Source organism: Chroicocephalus ridibundus, chromosome 6, assembly GCF_963924245.1.
Source record: "Chroicocephalus ridibundus chromosome 6, bChrRid1.1, whole genome shotgun sequence".
NCBI lineage: Eukaryota > Metazoa > Chordata > Aves > Charadriiformes > Laridae > Chroicocephalus > Chroicocephalus ridibundus.
Window position 1 is genome coordinate 5,243,996 of NC_086289.1, and position 16,129 is coordinate 5,260,124.

Consider the following 16,129-nt stretch of genomic DNA (forward strand, 5'->3'; position numbering starts at 1 on the left):
GTGAAGAACCATACAGCCCAAAATAAGGAATGCTGTACAGGAGCAATTCCTTACGTGCAGCCCCTCTGCATTTTCATTTATGGCTCATTATTGAGATATTTTTACTGCAAGGAAACATTTTTCTGGACCTGTTTTCCAGAGTATCTCATGGTGCTACACAGGTGTTCCATCTGCATATCAGCAATGGCAAAATAGGTCAGTTCTTTTTCAAGTCATCTAAGTTGGTCTTCTCAGACAGACACTCAACCAGGATCTCAACTGAGGTGCTCTGAAATGTCCAGCGTTGAAGACGGTAGCTTATTTGGATGCCGGGATGGAAGAATCAACCTTTCTTTAGACCTTAGGTGTATGTGGACTTGAGGATTTTAAAGCCAGGTTCCTTTTAAGTTCAGTTCATGGTAACACCGGTTTTTACCTCAGTACAGCACGATCTTCAAACAAGATCTGGATGGTGGAATAATCAAGTAAGAGTTACCCTCTACGCAGACTGCAAAACCAAATCGTGAAGCTGATGACTGGCGCCTTCCACCTGCAAGCCTTGGGTTGCCTCTCACATTATCTGGTAGGGGATGGGTTGCTGCAGTTTGCGCTTCAAAAGAAATCCTCCCACAGTGAGAACAGCAGCTACGAGCACCACGATGGTCACCGCCAGAGGAGCGTGGGAGCTGGCAGCAGGCGTCGGGCTCTGAGGGTCCCCTTCCATTTGGAAGGCAGAGGCCACTTCTGTGCTCAGAAAAGAAAGAGAGAGGCTTGCATCTGTTTTCCTGAGCTAGTTAATCTCAAAGGTAATTAGGCAAAGAGAACTGGAATTAAAATGTTGCAATCTGGATTTGATCAGAAACCAAATTGTTTTATTGCACATTGTTTGACCAGTGATCCTGCGGCCATGCCAAACAAGTAAAAGATTATGGCAAGAAATTAAAGAGCAACAAAGAATTTGCAATGATTACACTCTGAGACTATAAAATGCTGTTTCCTAATAGCGGAAACAGCAGTTATAGGGCACTGGGAAACAACATTTCCCAGGTGACCTACAGATTGTTTGCTAATAAATAAGAGATGTGCTTTGAAAAATTAATATAAATCCTGCGAGGATAAGAGTTACATCTCATCCCTCTTCCCACAGAAGAGAATCAATTGCCATTTTTCATGTGCAGAACAAATAATGGATCTAAACTGTGACAGAATGGAAGCAGCTTGCAAACGTTACAAAACAATTTTATAAAAATTGTATAAATTTGATATAAATTGTATAAAAACTGTTTTGGAAAAAAGTCATCCCTGTGAGAACTATATCAGAGTTACGAGCAAGCCAGCAAAGGCGTATTTCAGAGCTGGATTTCATGTCCGAGCTGACACGCAAACATAGTGTAATGTACAGGGACTTACGTTATTTGAGTTATTTAAACTTACCAGCGTTCCTGTTCTCAGCGGGAGCGTCCCGAAGCCGGACAGGTCCAATAACCATATTCACTTTTGCATGGGAAGAACCAACATCCCTCTTGAACCTACTGGTGCAGCCTCGGTAGCAGCGGGAAGAGTAGTCGTTCTTCATGCACACCGCCAGCTCACACTGCAGGTAAACTGACGGGTATCGATGAATAAACGAAAAAGCGTTAAATGAAAAGCGAGCAACGTCTTTGTACGACGAATTGATAGTAAAGTAGGTAGGATCCTTAACACACCTGGAAAGATATAGAATTAACAGATTAGCTATTGTGAATAGAAACGCTATGACACAATCTCCCTGCAGTATGTTTCATGCTCAAATATAAAACCAGAAGGTAAAAGTATAAGAGAACTCAAAAGGATTAAAAAAAAAAAAGTGTATTTTTAGCAAGGAGGGAAAATAAGAGCCAAAAAATAACCAATGGCGGTGGTGATTTCTACCACACTAACGTATATAGCACAGAAATTTCGTAGCTCAACAAAATTGACGTAAACATGAATAGCCGAAAAACAAGTAGTGGTTCCGCTGTTTTCTGTGTTTCGGGTACAGGTGAGGACCTGTTTTGCATTTGCAAACAAGGCCCCTGGAGGTTGTTGCAGAAAGAGAAAGGGCCCCTTTTGACCCTGGAAGGACAAAACTAATTCTAATACGCATATGTTTGGGGAAATAAACGTGCTCTTTAGTCCTTTGATGTTTGTAGAGTACTTTGCTTGGGGCATCTCAACACCTGGCAGAGATCTCCAGATGTTTCACAGACCAAGTTGCTTGGGTAACTTTACTGTCAGTGAGTTTTACTTCCTAACAATTACTAGCCTTACAGGTTACCTAACTCAGATCCTTCTTGTACTCAGATCATTCTTGTTTAATTTAATCACCACGCAAAAAGATCACAATAATTCCCCCACAATTGTTACCCCAGAATATTTCAAAATGGTCATTAATTATCTTTATGTCTCAAAAAAAATTCCATTGTGCTCATTTCCCTAATAAAGACCCCAGGGATTTTAAGTCCTCTCATTCTTAGTTTATTTTATACTGCAGTGATACCCCAACACATCTGATATTATAGGTGGATACTATTGATTTTAGATTCTGTAAATACATTTGCTTTTGACGCAATTCCTTTTCACATGAATAAAAATTAACTGGAAAATGATCAGAAACTATTTGCTTCATCTCCCTGGTGACCGTGCTGCTCACAAAGCTGGACAGTCCTTCTGTGTCCTGCTTAATGTGTATGTGTTTTTATGGATAAAATAAGAAGAAACCCCAACACGAGGAGAACCTTCCTAAGATTCACACAAGGCGTAAAAGGGAGGCCGTTCACCCAGCAGGCAGGAGGCACTGTGTCGCTTCGTCAGCCTCTCACGGACTGGCTTCCAGCTTAGCAGGAGGTTACTACACCGCTAAGGTTACTGATGTCAACAACCTCCCAGGGGACAAGAGGAATTCAAATGCCACCTAGCACAGAAGGGGAATGAACTAGCATGAGTCTTGCATTCCTGGAACAAAATGGGACGCACTGCAATGCTTCTAGCTCCCTGGTTTTGCGTTCTTTACAAGAGTCCACAACTTTTAGATTTCAAATCAAAAGGCATTTTGTAGGCAAAATCAAAACATTTTGTACCCAATTAAGCAAAATGGTTTAGGTTTTTAGACTAGCAAGAAAAGGCTAAGGAATTTCTCTTCTTTGTGAACAGACTGTTTTGTATTCTGGTTATGATGCTGCAAAACTCAAATTCTGATGTATGGAAACGCAGAGCCACCGACTTCCCTACATTTCATGCATCTATTTCAGAAACAAATACGGACCTCGGTTTCTACACTGCCTCCCTGAATGAAATCTCAGTGCTCAACTGCAACTTCTGAATGGCATTTGCTTGTCATATTATATCTTATTCAGGCTTTGCCAAAAAGTCTTTCTTAGAAGTATATTTGTACTGAGAATTGTAACCAACGTACACTGGCCCTAAATCACCACCTTCATAAACTGAGCTCTTTTAGAACTATTCATACAGATACTTCCTAAGTAATTCCTTAGAAGGTTCTTACCCACTTCTGATCAAGTCATAGGTCAGTGCTTTAAAATTGCTGGGATCAGGTGATGCCACGCATGTGTCCACAAACAAGATCAGATTCCTGTCAGAACTGTGAAGAGAAGCTTCGAGGAACAAATCCTGGTTCAGGTCAACGTAGTATGGAAAGTCATACACTGGCCACAGGAAAGACGAGGAATTGTAGAATGTCAAGCTCACTTCGTATCTGCCATACTGGGTTTCGCTGGCATTAATAATGTCGTTGGCAATGTACATTACTTCCACCCAGGTGTTGTGGAGCATTTTGCAGTTGATGTGCAAATGAAGGTCCTTTTGCCTCTTGATGATGTGACCAGAACCAGGCACTTTTATCACATTGGAGTAGGTGATGGTTTCATTGTTGCCCTGTTTGACACATTAGATGAATACAAAATTATCGCGTGTAGTCATGTTGACGGTGTATACTACAAACTTCTGTATGTGCCAGATCCTAGTATTAGTCAGAAAGGACATGTCATACTCAAAATACCCAAACATCCTGGATGTTATTGTTCACTCACCTTATTCTCTAGAACATCACTCTGAAATAGATACAGGGATTACCTACATCCTGGGAAGGAGAAGTAGGAATATTTAACAAACCTTAGCCTCCAGAAATACGTGCTTCTTTTCTGTATTTTGAATACCTGTGGGTTACAACACCCTTTGCAAATCATGACAATTTTCCAAATGTATATTAAGTTTCCATGCCCAGACTTGGAGAGCTCTCCAAAATATGTTAACACCAACCTGTCTACGTGTACCACAGCCGTTGTATGGAACGTTGAAGGTAATCTTAGTCGGTGTAATTGCTGGTCTACAGTTAGGGTCGGACAAGCTGATGTTCTGCACTGAGTAGCCCTGTGACTCGAGATAGTGTCTGTCTACAACTGCACGCATGTAGTCCGGCAAGCACATAAGGGCTAGGGAAGAAAATATGAATTATTAGTGGTTTCAGGTACTTGGTAATGCTTGCATGCTACAACTTCAACAAATGCAATAGCTACTACCATTTAGGGCAGAGAATTCATAAGCCAAACCACTTATTTTAGATTTAAATATGAATAAGCCATAGTCTCTGACAAATTTCAGCTGACCTTCAGTTACTCTCCTCACAAAAATATGTAGTTTACAACAGGCTTTTGCTGAGACCTTGAGCCTGTATCACCACTCACACAAAAATGTCAAGAAATGGGAATTTTTCCTGAATAAGAATCCAAAAGCTACTGTGGAAGGTACAGCGCTAAACACACACACTGGCTTGCAGAAACACTGTCTGGGTGGGAGGGGATCCTGAAACCATCTTCGTGGTGTTTCACTCAGTCCACGATATGAAAAGCAATGATCCCAGGGAGAGTTTGGCCTTTGGTAGAGTGAGACATCTGATGGTAGGGACCTACTGGCAACACACAACCTCTTGAAAGGCAGCTACCAAGACAACAGAGCCAAATGTGATCGCCGTTGTTTGTGCCTGGGGAGGCTGTGAGTGCCCATTAGATGAACTTTCCCACTGGGACTGCAGGACAGTCCTGGAACAGGTCACCCAGAGAAGCTGTGGTTTTGAAGACTTCATCCTTTGAATGTTTCTAGAGACTCAGCTAGACAAGTTCATAACGGACCTGACCTGGTGTTGGCAATGGCTATGTTGTGAGTAGTTGGACTAGCCTCCAAAGGTCCTTTCTAACCAATATTTCTACAATGCTATGAAAATCTGTCCACAAAGGTAGAAAAAAAAATAATGTATGAATTATGAGGTGACAAGAAGAAAGATCGATTTAGACTGGCCATCATAGAAGACATCTAAAGGCAATTAATTTGATACTTGAAGGGTTTTTTTAAAACGAAAACATAATTATTGTCTGAAAGTGATCAGTCAATAACCAGTTATGAAATTCAAGCGAGAACATCATCTGTGTAGGAGTAGTTCAAAAACATTAACAAATATTTATTTAGCAAATAAAAACAGACTACAAAAGCTTCTGAGCAAAGAAAACATTACAAACAGAATGGAAACTTACTGGTGTTCTGGTCTGCTGGAAAGGAGTGATACTCAGCATAAAAGCCTCTGTTGGAATATCTGGCGTCACTGTGAAATCTGACAGTCATAAAGTTTGAGGATGAGGTGTATGTGAGATTAGAACTAGAACAAATTCTTCCAAGCAGAGGAGAAGTATTGGGTGGCCCATCATAGATCTCAACATAGTCATTCTGGCATCCACCTTGCAACCTGAGGAAGAAACATGAATATATAGTAAAAAGCATTTGGTGAACTTCGGTTTTTAAGTGTTGAACAAATAATAAACTAAGATACTTCACTCACACAGTTCCCATGTTATATTAATAATTCACTTATAAGCTTGGGAAATGTGTTTGGGAACTATGATCGTAGGTGAGATTGGGGATGTATTTATTGCCCAAGCAGGACGTGGTTTACTTACTGAATACTCTCAAATGTGAGTATAATGCGTAAATTATTCATTACTTGTATTTGCCACAAACAATCTGCATTATCTGGATAATTCAAAGGATAAAAAGGACTCTGAAGTGTTCCGGAGGAATTGAAAAGTAAGTCACCACAAATATATTTTCCAGCTGAAAAAAAATGAAAGAAAATTAGATATGAATGTGATTCATCTAGATTTACTTCTGATCAAATGCAAATACATTTTATGTATCCAAGCCATAGCAACAGGAGGTTAAATCTCCAGAGAAACCGAACGGTTGTACTCCTCTCACTCAGGCTACAAGTGTGATGATCTCTTCAGAGAACTCTGACTCTTCCTTGTTATTTTGCATTTGGTAGGTTTAAGGCACAAACAGGTAAGACAGAAAGCAAGAGCTGCTGGCTCGAATAACATAAAAAGTAGAGAAGAAAGAAGAGATTTCCCACAAAATCAACGCAGTCTGAAAGCAGTAACAGAATCAGACAGACAAAGGGGACCAGCATGTAGGATTTAAACAGTCAGTACCAATAATGATTTTTTCCAAAAGTATTGCAATATGCAAATGATAAACTCCAAGCTATAAACTGGTAACTAATACACCTCCAAAGTAATGCATCAGACAGATGATAAAAGGAGACACACCTGGGCCAGTCAACGGTGGACTATTGGTTGTCGCACCTGTTAGGGAAGGAAGAGAAAGAAACAGGTGAGGACCTTGTGGATGAAGGAGCACGGCCAGGTTTTCTCCCAGCTGGGGAGATATTGGTGCCACCCTGTCACAAGGGCAATGGAGCGCCTCGGGGTCTCAGCAGGGTGCTCTTCCATGGTGGGAGCAATGAAAAACACAATCTTTGAGAACATCTCCAACACACTTGTGGCCAACGAGGGCCACTCTCTGAGAGTGTCCCCGTATTTAGGAAGGAAAAGCAATGGTACCTGAGCACACAACACCAGCATCTTCACTGTGCTGACAGTTATGGACACCCCAGCCATGGTGGCTGCACCGGAAGAGGGAGGACTCGCTCCCTGTGCAGTCCACATCATCCAGGTAGATATTGCCAGTGCCTTGTCCGAAGTAGGCGTCTGTTGGTGCAGAAACAGCAAAGCCACATCCCAGCTGCCTGCACACAACCTCGGCATCGTTCAGGTCCCAGGAGTCATCGCAGACAGTGCCCCGGCTGCCGTGGTAGTAAATCTCTACACGCCCCTCACACCGGTTTCTGCCGCTCACCAGGCTCAGGGAGGCACCTTAGAAAGGAGGAGACAGGGAAAACCCTCTAGCATGCAGACACCCTCTCTCGCCGGTGCATTGGCAATTCTCCATGAGTTTCAGGCCACCAGGACTGTCACCTTCTGCTTAATTAGGCTGTGCGTTTCCCTGGCTCTGCTCTCCCATGGAGAAGACCAAACCCCACCCTGGGAATCACCAATGGGTGCTGCCAAAGAGTAACGGCCAGAAGACACATGACAAAACGAGACCCACCTGGAGGAACAGATGCTGTGAAGGTGTCTGGAGTTGTTCTTGTGGCATCTGTTGGAGAAGAAGAGAAAGAAACAGGTGAGGACCTTGTGGATGAAGGAGCACGGCCAGGTTTTCTCCCAGCTGGGGAGATATTGGTGCCACCCTGTCACAAGGGCAATGGAGTGCCTTGGGGTCTCAGCAGGGTGCTCTGCCATGGTGGGAGCAATGAAAAACACAATCTTTGAGAACATCTCCAACACACTTGTGGCCAACGAGGGCCACTCTCTGAGAGTGTCCCCATATTTAGGAAGGAAAAGCAATGGTACCTGAGCACACAACACCAGCATCTTCACTGTGCTGACAGTTATGGACACCCCAGCCATGGTGGCTGCACCGGAAGAGGGAGGACTCGCTCCCTGTGCAGTCCACATCATCCAGGTAGATATTGCCAGTGCCTTGTCCGAAGTAGGCGGCTGTTGGTGCAGAAACAGCAAAGCCACATCCCAGCTGCCTGCACACAACCTCGGCATCGTTCAGGTCCCAGGAGTCATCGCAGACAGTGCCCCGGCTGCCGTGGTAGTAAATCTCTACACGCCCCTCACACCGGTTTCTGCCGCTCACCAGGCTCAGGGAGGCACCTTAGAAAGGAGGAGACAGGGAAAACCCTCTAGCATGCAGACACCCTCTCTCGCCGGTGCATTGGCAATTCTCCATGAGTTTCAGGCCACCAGGACTGTCACCTTCTGCTTAATTAGGCTGTGCGTTTCCCTGGCTCTGCTCTCCCATGGAGAAGACCAAACCCCACCCTGGGAATCACCAATGGGTACTGCCAAAAGTAACGGCCAGAAGACACATGACAAAACGAGACCCACCTGGAGGAACAGATGCTGTGAAGGTGTCTGGAGTTGTTCTTGTGGCATCTGTTGGAGAAGAAGAGAAAGAAACAGGTGAGGACCTTGTGGATGAAGGAGCACGGCCAGGTTTTCTCCCAGCTGGGGAGATATTGGTGCCACCCTGTCACAAGGGCAATGGAGTGCCTTGGGGTCTCAGCAGGGTGCTCTGCCATGGTGGGAGCAATGAAAAACACAATCTTTGAGAACATCTCCAACACACTTGTGGCCAACGAGGGCCACTCTCTGAGAGTGTCCCCGTATTTAGGAAGGAAAAGCAATGGTACCTGAGCACACAACACCAGCATCTTCACTGTGCTGACAGTTATGGACACCCCAGCCATGGTGGCTGCACCGGAAGAGGGAGGACTCGCTCCCTGTGCAGTCCACATCATCCAGGTAGATATTGCCAGTGCCTTGTCCGAAGTAGGCGTCTGTTGGTGCAGAAACAGCAAAGCCACATCCCAGCTGCCTGCACACAACCTCGGCATCGTTCAGGTCCCAGGAGTCATCGCAGACAGTGCCCCGGCTGCCGTGGTAGTAAATCTCTACACGCCCCTCACACCGGTTTCTGCCGCTCACCAGGCTCAGGGAGGCACCTTAGAAAGGAGGAGACAGGGAAAACCCTCTAGCATGCAGACACCCTCTCTCGCCGGTGCATTGGCAATTCTCCATGAGTTTCAGGCCACCAGGACTGTCACCTTCTGCTTAATTAGGCTGTGCGTTTCCCTGGCTCTGCTCTCCCATGGAGAAGACCAAACCCCACCCTGGGAATCACCAATGGGTACTGCCAAAAGTAACGGCCAGAAGACACATGACAAAATGAGACCCACCTGGAGGAACAGATGCTGTGAAGCTTTTTGGAGTTCTTCTTGTGGCATCTGTTGGAGAAGAAGAGAAAGAAACAGGTGAGGACCTTGTGGATGAAGGAGCACGGCCAGGTTTTCTCCCAGCTGGGGAGATATTGGTGCCACCCTGTCACAAGGGCAATGGAGTGCCTTGGGGTCTCAGCAGGGTGCTCTTCCATGGTGGGAGCAATGAAAATCATGATTTTAAACAAGTCTCCAAAACATTTTCTCTTTAGGCAAACACGTGCTAATTTCTTGTTTTCCCGGAGAGGTTGTAGGTATCCCATCCCTGGAAACATTCAAGGTCTGGTTTGACAGGGCTCTGAGCCATCTTCTAGTTGAAAATGCCTCCGTTTATTGCAGGGGAGTTGGACTAGATGATCTTAAAATGTTCCTTCCAACGCAAACCATTCTATGATTCTATGATTCTACGATTCTTCCTGTAAATGGCTGCTTTTTAGTGAGACACTAAATTTGAGAAAGCAAGTGATGAACAAATTCAGGTGAATTATGTTTTACCTAGAGAGATGCACCTTTTGGGATGCAACACAATCCACCCTGGGGCTTTGTTCTCTCCAGGTTTGCATGCCACATGCCTGGTAGCCCCAAGGGCACGACTGGCAGACCAATGCCCTGCTCTGGGGCATGTGGTTCACAGCACCATGCTTCTACCTGTCCCACCTGCCAGCAGGCAGCTTCAGACCCCCAAGGTGGGATATTAACTAGTACAACCCAAAAGTAACACATAGACAGAATACATGAAAAATGCAGACACACATGAAAACATTGGCATGGTGGCACTTTCAATCGTGATATTTGCAACTGTTAAGGTAAGAATAAAAAGAAGCAAGTGGGCAACTTTTTATCTTAATAAAAAAAGAAGAATGTTCTTTAAAGATTTTAAGTGGTTTACCTGAAGAGGCACCCAGGAGTGTTGCATTTAAGAGGAATAACCACAGCAAGTTCTTGGTGGTACCCATCTTGTTAAGAGATGCAAACAAAGCAGAGCATCGGAATTTATACCCTGCACCTCCAAAAGGGTGAGGCTCCCAAGGTCAGTCTGGTCCATGTTATGTATGATCTCTTATGCAATCTTTTTATGACTACCTGATCTTTACAGAACGATTACATATGAATGGTAAAGTTTCAATTTCCTGGATAATTTGTGCTACTGCCCTTACTATAAATTATCTTAACTGTATGTGCAGGTCCAGCATTACCTTTGGAACCAGACTGGTGAATTTACGTGTTTCATTGCCCTCACCATCCCAATTTCACCTATTTACTGCTTCTAGCTAATGACTTAATTAAGCAGACTAACGCATTGCAAGGTGAGGCAGCAAATTCCTAGCACACTTTCTGATAAAACCTTCAGCAGAGAGCCCTGATCTCATAAGCGTTTATATTTCTGATGCTTACCACTTGAAATTACAGGCTGATTTCCCTGCTGCTGGTACACAAACAGCATGTCATAAGTGGGATTATGTCAGGTATCAAAAGTAAATTAACGCCAGCTCTTTGTAACACGCTTAAGTGAACTTCATCTGGGGGCCTCTGTTGAGCTGCGTCTGGTTTTCCAACGTTTTCCCTCAATTCCTTACCTGAATTTGCCAGCAAGACTTCCTTCAATCCTTTGAAACAGAAAGTTTATAAAAAGGGAAAGTGGTGGTGCAACGCCCCCTCCTTTTGGCCACTCAGTACTTGGTGCGATTCCCCATCCCTGGGCCGCATACCAGCCCAGAGGATGTCAGGCGTGAACTGCAAAAGGTAAAGGACCAGAGCATTGAGGCACTCCCTTAACATGCCTGGCTCCTGCTTCCCCTATCGCCTGGGACTATGACTCCCTGGCAGCCTAGTACATCTGTACCTGGATCATGACCCAAAGGGAGGTGATACGAGAACTTGCAGATCTAGCAACTTCTGGACTTGCACAGCTGTTAGAAAGTACCAGAATGTCCCATCGTCCAAGCTGGGCCGGAGTAGATAAATATCTGATAAAAGTCAATTAACTCAGATCCTATAAATAGCGGTTCTATCAAGACCCTTTGAGCTCTCCTGGATGGCAGTGGGCTGTGACCAGCATCTCCCAAGTCGGGACACCGCTCAGGCAAACACCTCGAGGGTTAAAAGGCCAGGGCGAGTCAACTCCCCCTGAGTCTCAGTTATCGCCCGCTGGGGAATAGCTGCCGATGCAGTGTGGATATTTACTCCAAACTCGAAGAGGGAAATAGTAACTATAGGCAGGCCTCTCTCTCATCTATATATACATATTACACATTAGCTCTTACGAGTGTGGGTGTTCTTATACTTTACTGGATCCAAATATTTGTCCATGTACACATAAAAAGGGCACCCATCAGCTCATTGGCGTCATCCACTGAGAAGGGAACTTTGGTAATAGCAGTTATAAACTCGGGTGTGGGTGTGTGTGTATGACCCCTCAAGTGGTGTGTGCTTGTATGTTTGTGCTTATACGTATATGTATTGATTTGGGATACCTTATAGTAAGTTAGTGTGAATCTTGCCGTTTTCAGATCTGTAATTAAGTCACTGTTCAATTACTTTGTTAAATCGTCTTGTAAATCCTTAAATCAGTTAATGATTAAGTGCTGCTAAAGCTTAACCTCTTGATCTAGCTCAAATCATTAATAAATTTTGAATTGCTACTAAATCATAACCATGTCAGATATTTCCTTCTGCAACAGGGAAAGAAGTATGGGTTGGAGTACAACCAAAAGTCCTGTTGAAATGGTTTCCTCAGTTGGTCTATGTGAGGACTTAATGGAGTTACAGTTTGCTTAGGGCACAACAGTCCACAATCCTATCCTGCTAATCTGCTCGCTGGAGTCATTATATTGCACTTCTACCGTTTCTCCTCATCTGTTGAAGAGATATACAGACCAGCTAGAAACAGGCCAGTTGTTGGTCTAATATTCTACTCATTACACTTCATCCAGGCTATACCTCTCTGTTCACTTTGGCTATGCCACAAACAGCAACCAAACCACAATAGTTGACATAACTCATGATTCCTGCTGGTACATTCCAACCTTCCTCCTGCAGAAAAACACAGCTTGAGTCTAGGGAGTCCTCTTTCCGCAAAGGTTCACAGCGCTAGAACAGAATAGAGACAAAAGGCCAGAGTCCAGAGACAGAATCAGAAGCTGTCAAAGCAGTTGCTGAGAGGAGCAACCGAACTGGAGGACAATGGTAAATACAACCGATTGTATTCATATGTTAACAAAGAAATGTAAGCCTGAACGTTGCTACTCACAGCTCTACTGTTCCTGACTTCCTGACAAAAGCAAAAACAATACTGTGTGTTCGGTGGAGCTATCACACGCTGTGATTGTGAAGCAGCTATGGGATGATAATCCTGCCTCTACATTCTTGAAAAATAACACCTTGGTACAGACCAAGGGACCCAGGCAGCTGGAAAACAGTCTTGCAGAAAACGACCTGGGGGTCCTAGTGAATGAACTGGCCATGAGCCAGCACTGTGCCCTTGCAGCAAAGATGGACAATGGCATCCTAGTGCTGTGTTCAGAGGAGTGTTGCCAGCAGGTCAAGGGAGGTGATCCTCCCCCTCTACTCAGCACTGGTGAGACACATCTGGGGTGCACATTCCAGTTCCCGGCTCCCCAGTACAAGAGAGACATGGACATACTGGAGCAAGTCTAGCAAAGGGCCACCAAGATGATTAAGGAACAGGAGCATCTCTCATATGAGGAGAGGCCCAGAGAACAGGACACTCGGTGTGTACAAATACCTGATGGGATGGAGTAAAGACACAGCCAGGTTCTTCTCAGTGGTGCCTGGTGGCAGGATGAGAAGCAATGGGCATGAACTGAAGTACAGTAAATTTCATTTAAATATAAGGAAAAAGAATTTCACTGTGAGGGTGGTCAAGCAGTAGGATAGGTTGCCCAGTGAGGTTATAGATTCCTCCATTCTTCAAGATATTCAAACCCAACTGGACACAGTCCTGAGCAACCTGCTTTCTCTGACCCTGCTTTGAGCAAGGGGATGGATTAGATGATCTCAGATCACCCAGCCTTAGCTGGTCCGTGACACCGTGAATAGGAAATTTATGAATGACATCAAGGAGATTCAAGAAGAGTGGAGGACGAAGCGCGTTGTGGTTAAATTTATGCACAACAATTAAAACTGATAGCATGGTTCTTTAACACAAACTTGGCTGTCTGAGTTCTTGTCAGTCCTCACCAGTTCCAGCTTCCTGGTGCATTTCTGACATATCTAGTAAATGTTCTTTGATTTATGAGAGGACCTATGTCATCAGGTTTGATATCAGGCACCTTTGATTTGCAGCCTACAAAACACCCGTGTCCTCTGTACAAAATACACCTTAGATTACCTCTCCTTTCTATTGCACGTACTAACATCAGAGCAGCAGGAAGTTTACTGCAAAAATAAAATACTGTAAAAAACTATAAATAAGCTGATGTATGAGGCTGCATTCCTGACAGAGTATCAACAATCTGTTGCTGTTCTCACATCAGCAGAAAATGGAAAACTATTGCCTTGTCTTTTGACCATGTATTACTGAGACAGAATACATGGGATGGAATTTGCATTGCATAATACAAAAGACGTCAGGCACACAAAACCTAAAGAAGTCTGTCTAAGAAAATCAGCCTCGGTTAACTTACAATATCTTCTATCAGACGTCAGCTGTTTGCTGAACAAGTTATACTAAATTATATTGTTATGCTTGGATTAAAGAAAAAAATATTGTCTTTTCAATAAAAATTGCAGGTCCAGAGTACCAAAGAATGAACTTTTCAAACACGGTTTTCGTTTTTAGCGACACTTAGAGTTCTTAAAGATTATAGAAAGCTCTGCCATCTCCCTTGATCAATTATTTTCTTTCAGTTTCAGAAAGAAAAAATTAAAATATTTTATTCAGTATAGCACTCTGGGTTCTAGATCCATGGACTGGTTTCCTGCCATGTGCTTCTTGCAGGAGGGAACTTGAACACATCAGTCTTCACATTGATCCTTTGTATCTGCCCAGGCATGCACTGCAGGGCTCAAGTTCTTAGATCTGTTCCCATCCATCCCATGTTGTACACAGACAGGTAATACCCCATCAGGAGACCACCCAATGTTTCTCAGACTTTCACTCTTAGCCTGCTTTCCCTACAACAGGAGAAAAGTTCAGCTGTAAGTCTGAGAAAGTAGAAAAAAACCAATCAGAAATCTCATGAAGAGCAATATACAGGTGAAATAAATCCGTATGCCATCCATACCTAGAAGACGGCTTGGAGTCCTGTCCAACTTGACCTTGAATGTTTCCAGGGATGGGAAAAGAGCTTATGCATCAGGATTAAAGGGATGGCAGGGAGAGGTAACATTTCAGTGGGGGTCTGCTACAGGAGGCCACCTGACCACGAAGATCGAGCAGATGAGGCCCTCCATAGACACATACGAGCAGCCTCGCGTTCACAAGCCCTGGTCCTCATGGGGTACTTCAACCACCCCAGTATCTGTTGGAGGGACAACACAGCAGGGCATAAGCAATCCATGAGGCTCCTGGAATGTGTCAATGATAACTTCCTTCTCCAAGTGATAGAGGAGTCAACAAGGAGAGGTGCCATGCTGGACCTTGTTCTCACCAAAAAGAAGAGGCTGGTGGGAAATGTGAAGATCAAGGGCAGCCTTGGCTGCAGTGACCATGAGATGGTGGAGTTCAAGATCCTTTGGACAGCAAGGAGGGCGCACAGTAAGCTCGCTACCCTGAACTTCAGGAGAGCAGGCTTTGTCCTCTTCAGGGATCTGCTTGGTAGAGTACCATGAGATAAAACCCTGGAGGGAAGAGGGGCCAAAAAAAGCTGGTTAATATTCAAGGATCACCTCCTGCAAGTTCATGAGCAATGCATTCCAACAAAGAGAAAGTCTGTCAAAAATGCCACAAAGCCTGCATGGATGAACAAGGAGCTCCTGGATAAACACAAACAGAAAAAGGAAGCCTACAGTGGGTGGAAGCGAGGACAGGTAGCCTGGGAGGAATACAGAGAAATTTTCTGAGCCGCCAAGGATCAGGTTAGGAAAGCTAAAGCCCAGATAGAGTTAAATCTGGATGGGGTGTCAAGGGCAACAAGAAAAGCTTCTACAGCTGTGTTGGTGACAAAAGGAAGACCAGGAAAAATGTGGGCTCTCTCTGGAAGGAAACGGGGAACCTGGTCACCCAGGATATGGACAAGGCTGAGGTACTCAACAACATTTTCTCCTTAGTCTTCACTGGCAAATGCTCTAGCCACACCGCCCAGGTCGCAGAATGCAAAGGCAAAGACTGGGACATTCTAAGGAACCTGAAGGTGCACAAGTCCATGGGACCTGATGAGATAGATCTGCGGGTCCTGAGGGAGCCATCAATTGAAGTTGCCGAGCCACTATCAATCATATCTAAGAAGTCGTGGCAGTTCAGTGAAGTTCCTGCTGACTGGAAAAGGGGAAACATAACCCCCACTTTTAAAAAGGGTAAAAAATGAAGACCTGGGCAACTGCAGGCCTATCAGTCTCGCCTTTGTGCCTGGCAGGATCATGGAGCAGATCCTCCTAGAAACTCTGCTAAGGCACATGGAAGATAAGGAAGTGATTGGTGACAGTCAACATGGCTTCACTAAAGGCAAATCATGCCTGACAAATTTGGTGGCCTTCTATAACGGCGCTATAGTATTGGTGCATAAGGGAAGAGGAACTGATGTCATCTACCTGGACTTGTGCAAAGCATTTGATACTGTCCCACATGACATCCTTGTCTCTAAATTGGAGAGACATGGATTTGGCAGGTGGACTTCTCGGTGGATAAGGAACTGGCTGGATGGCTGCACTCAAAGAGTTGCAGTCAACAGCTCGATGTCCAAGCGGAGACCAGTGACAAGTGGTGTTCCTCATGGGTTGCTACTGGGTTTTTTGGCTTAGAGATGCTTTTTATAC

At 44.5% G+C, this 16,129-nt stretch overlaps 1 protein-coding gene across 1 annotated transcript; it reads right to left on the bottom strand.

The window, feature by feature from the left end:
- Positions 1-550: 550 nt before the first annotated feature.
- On the bottom strand, positions 551-10,149 carry LOC134517137 (deleted in malignant brain tumors 1 protein-like). The gene is given in 10 exon segments (XM_063338353.1): positions 551-723; positions 1,414-1,685; positions 3,503-3,891; positions 4,276-4,448; positions 5,544-5,752; positions 5,964-6,117; positions 6,906-7,244; positions 7,758-8,096; positions 8,609-8,920; positions 10,083-10,149. Coding segments are annotated over 10 exon segments (2,427 nt in total).
- Positions 10,150-16,129: the final 5,980 nt, after the last annotated feature.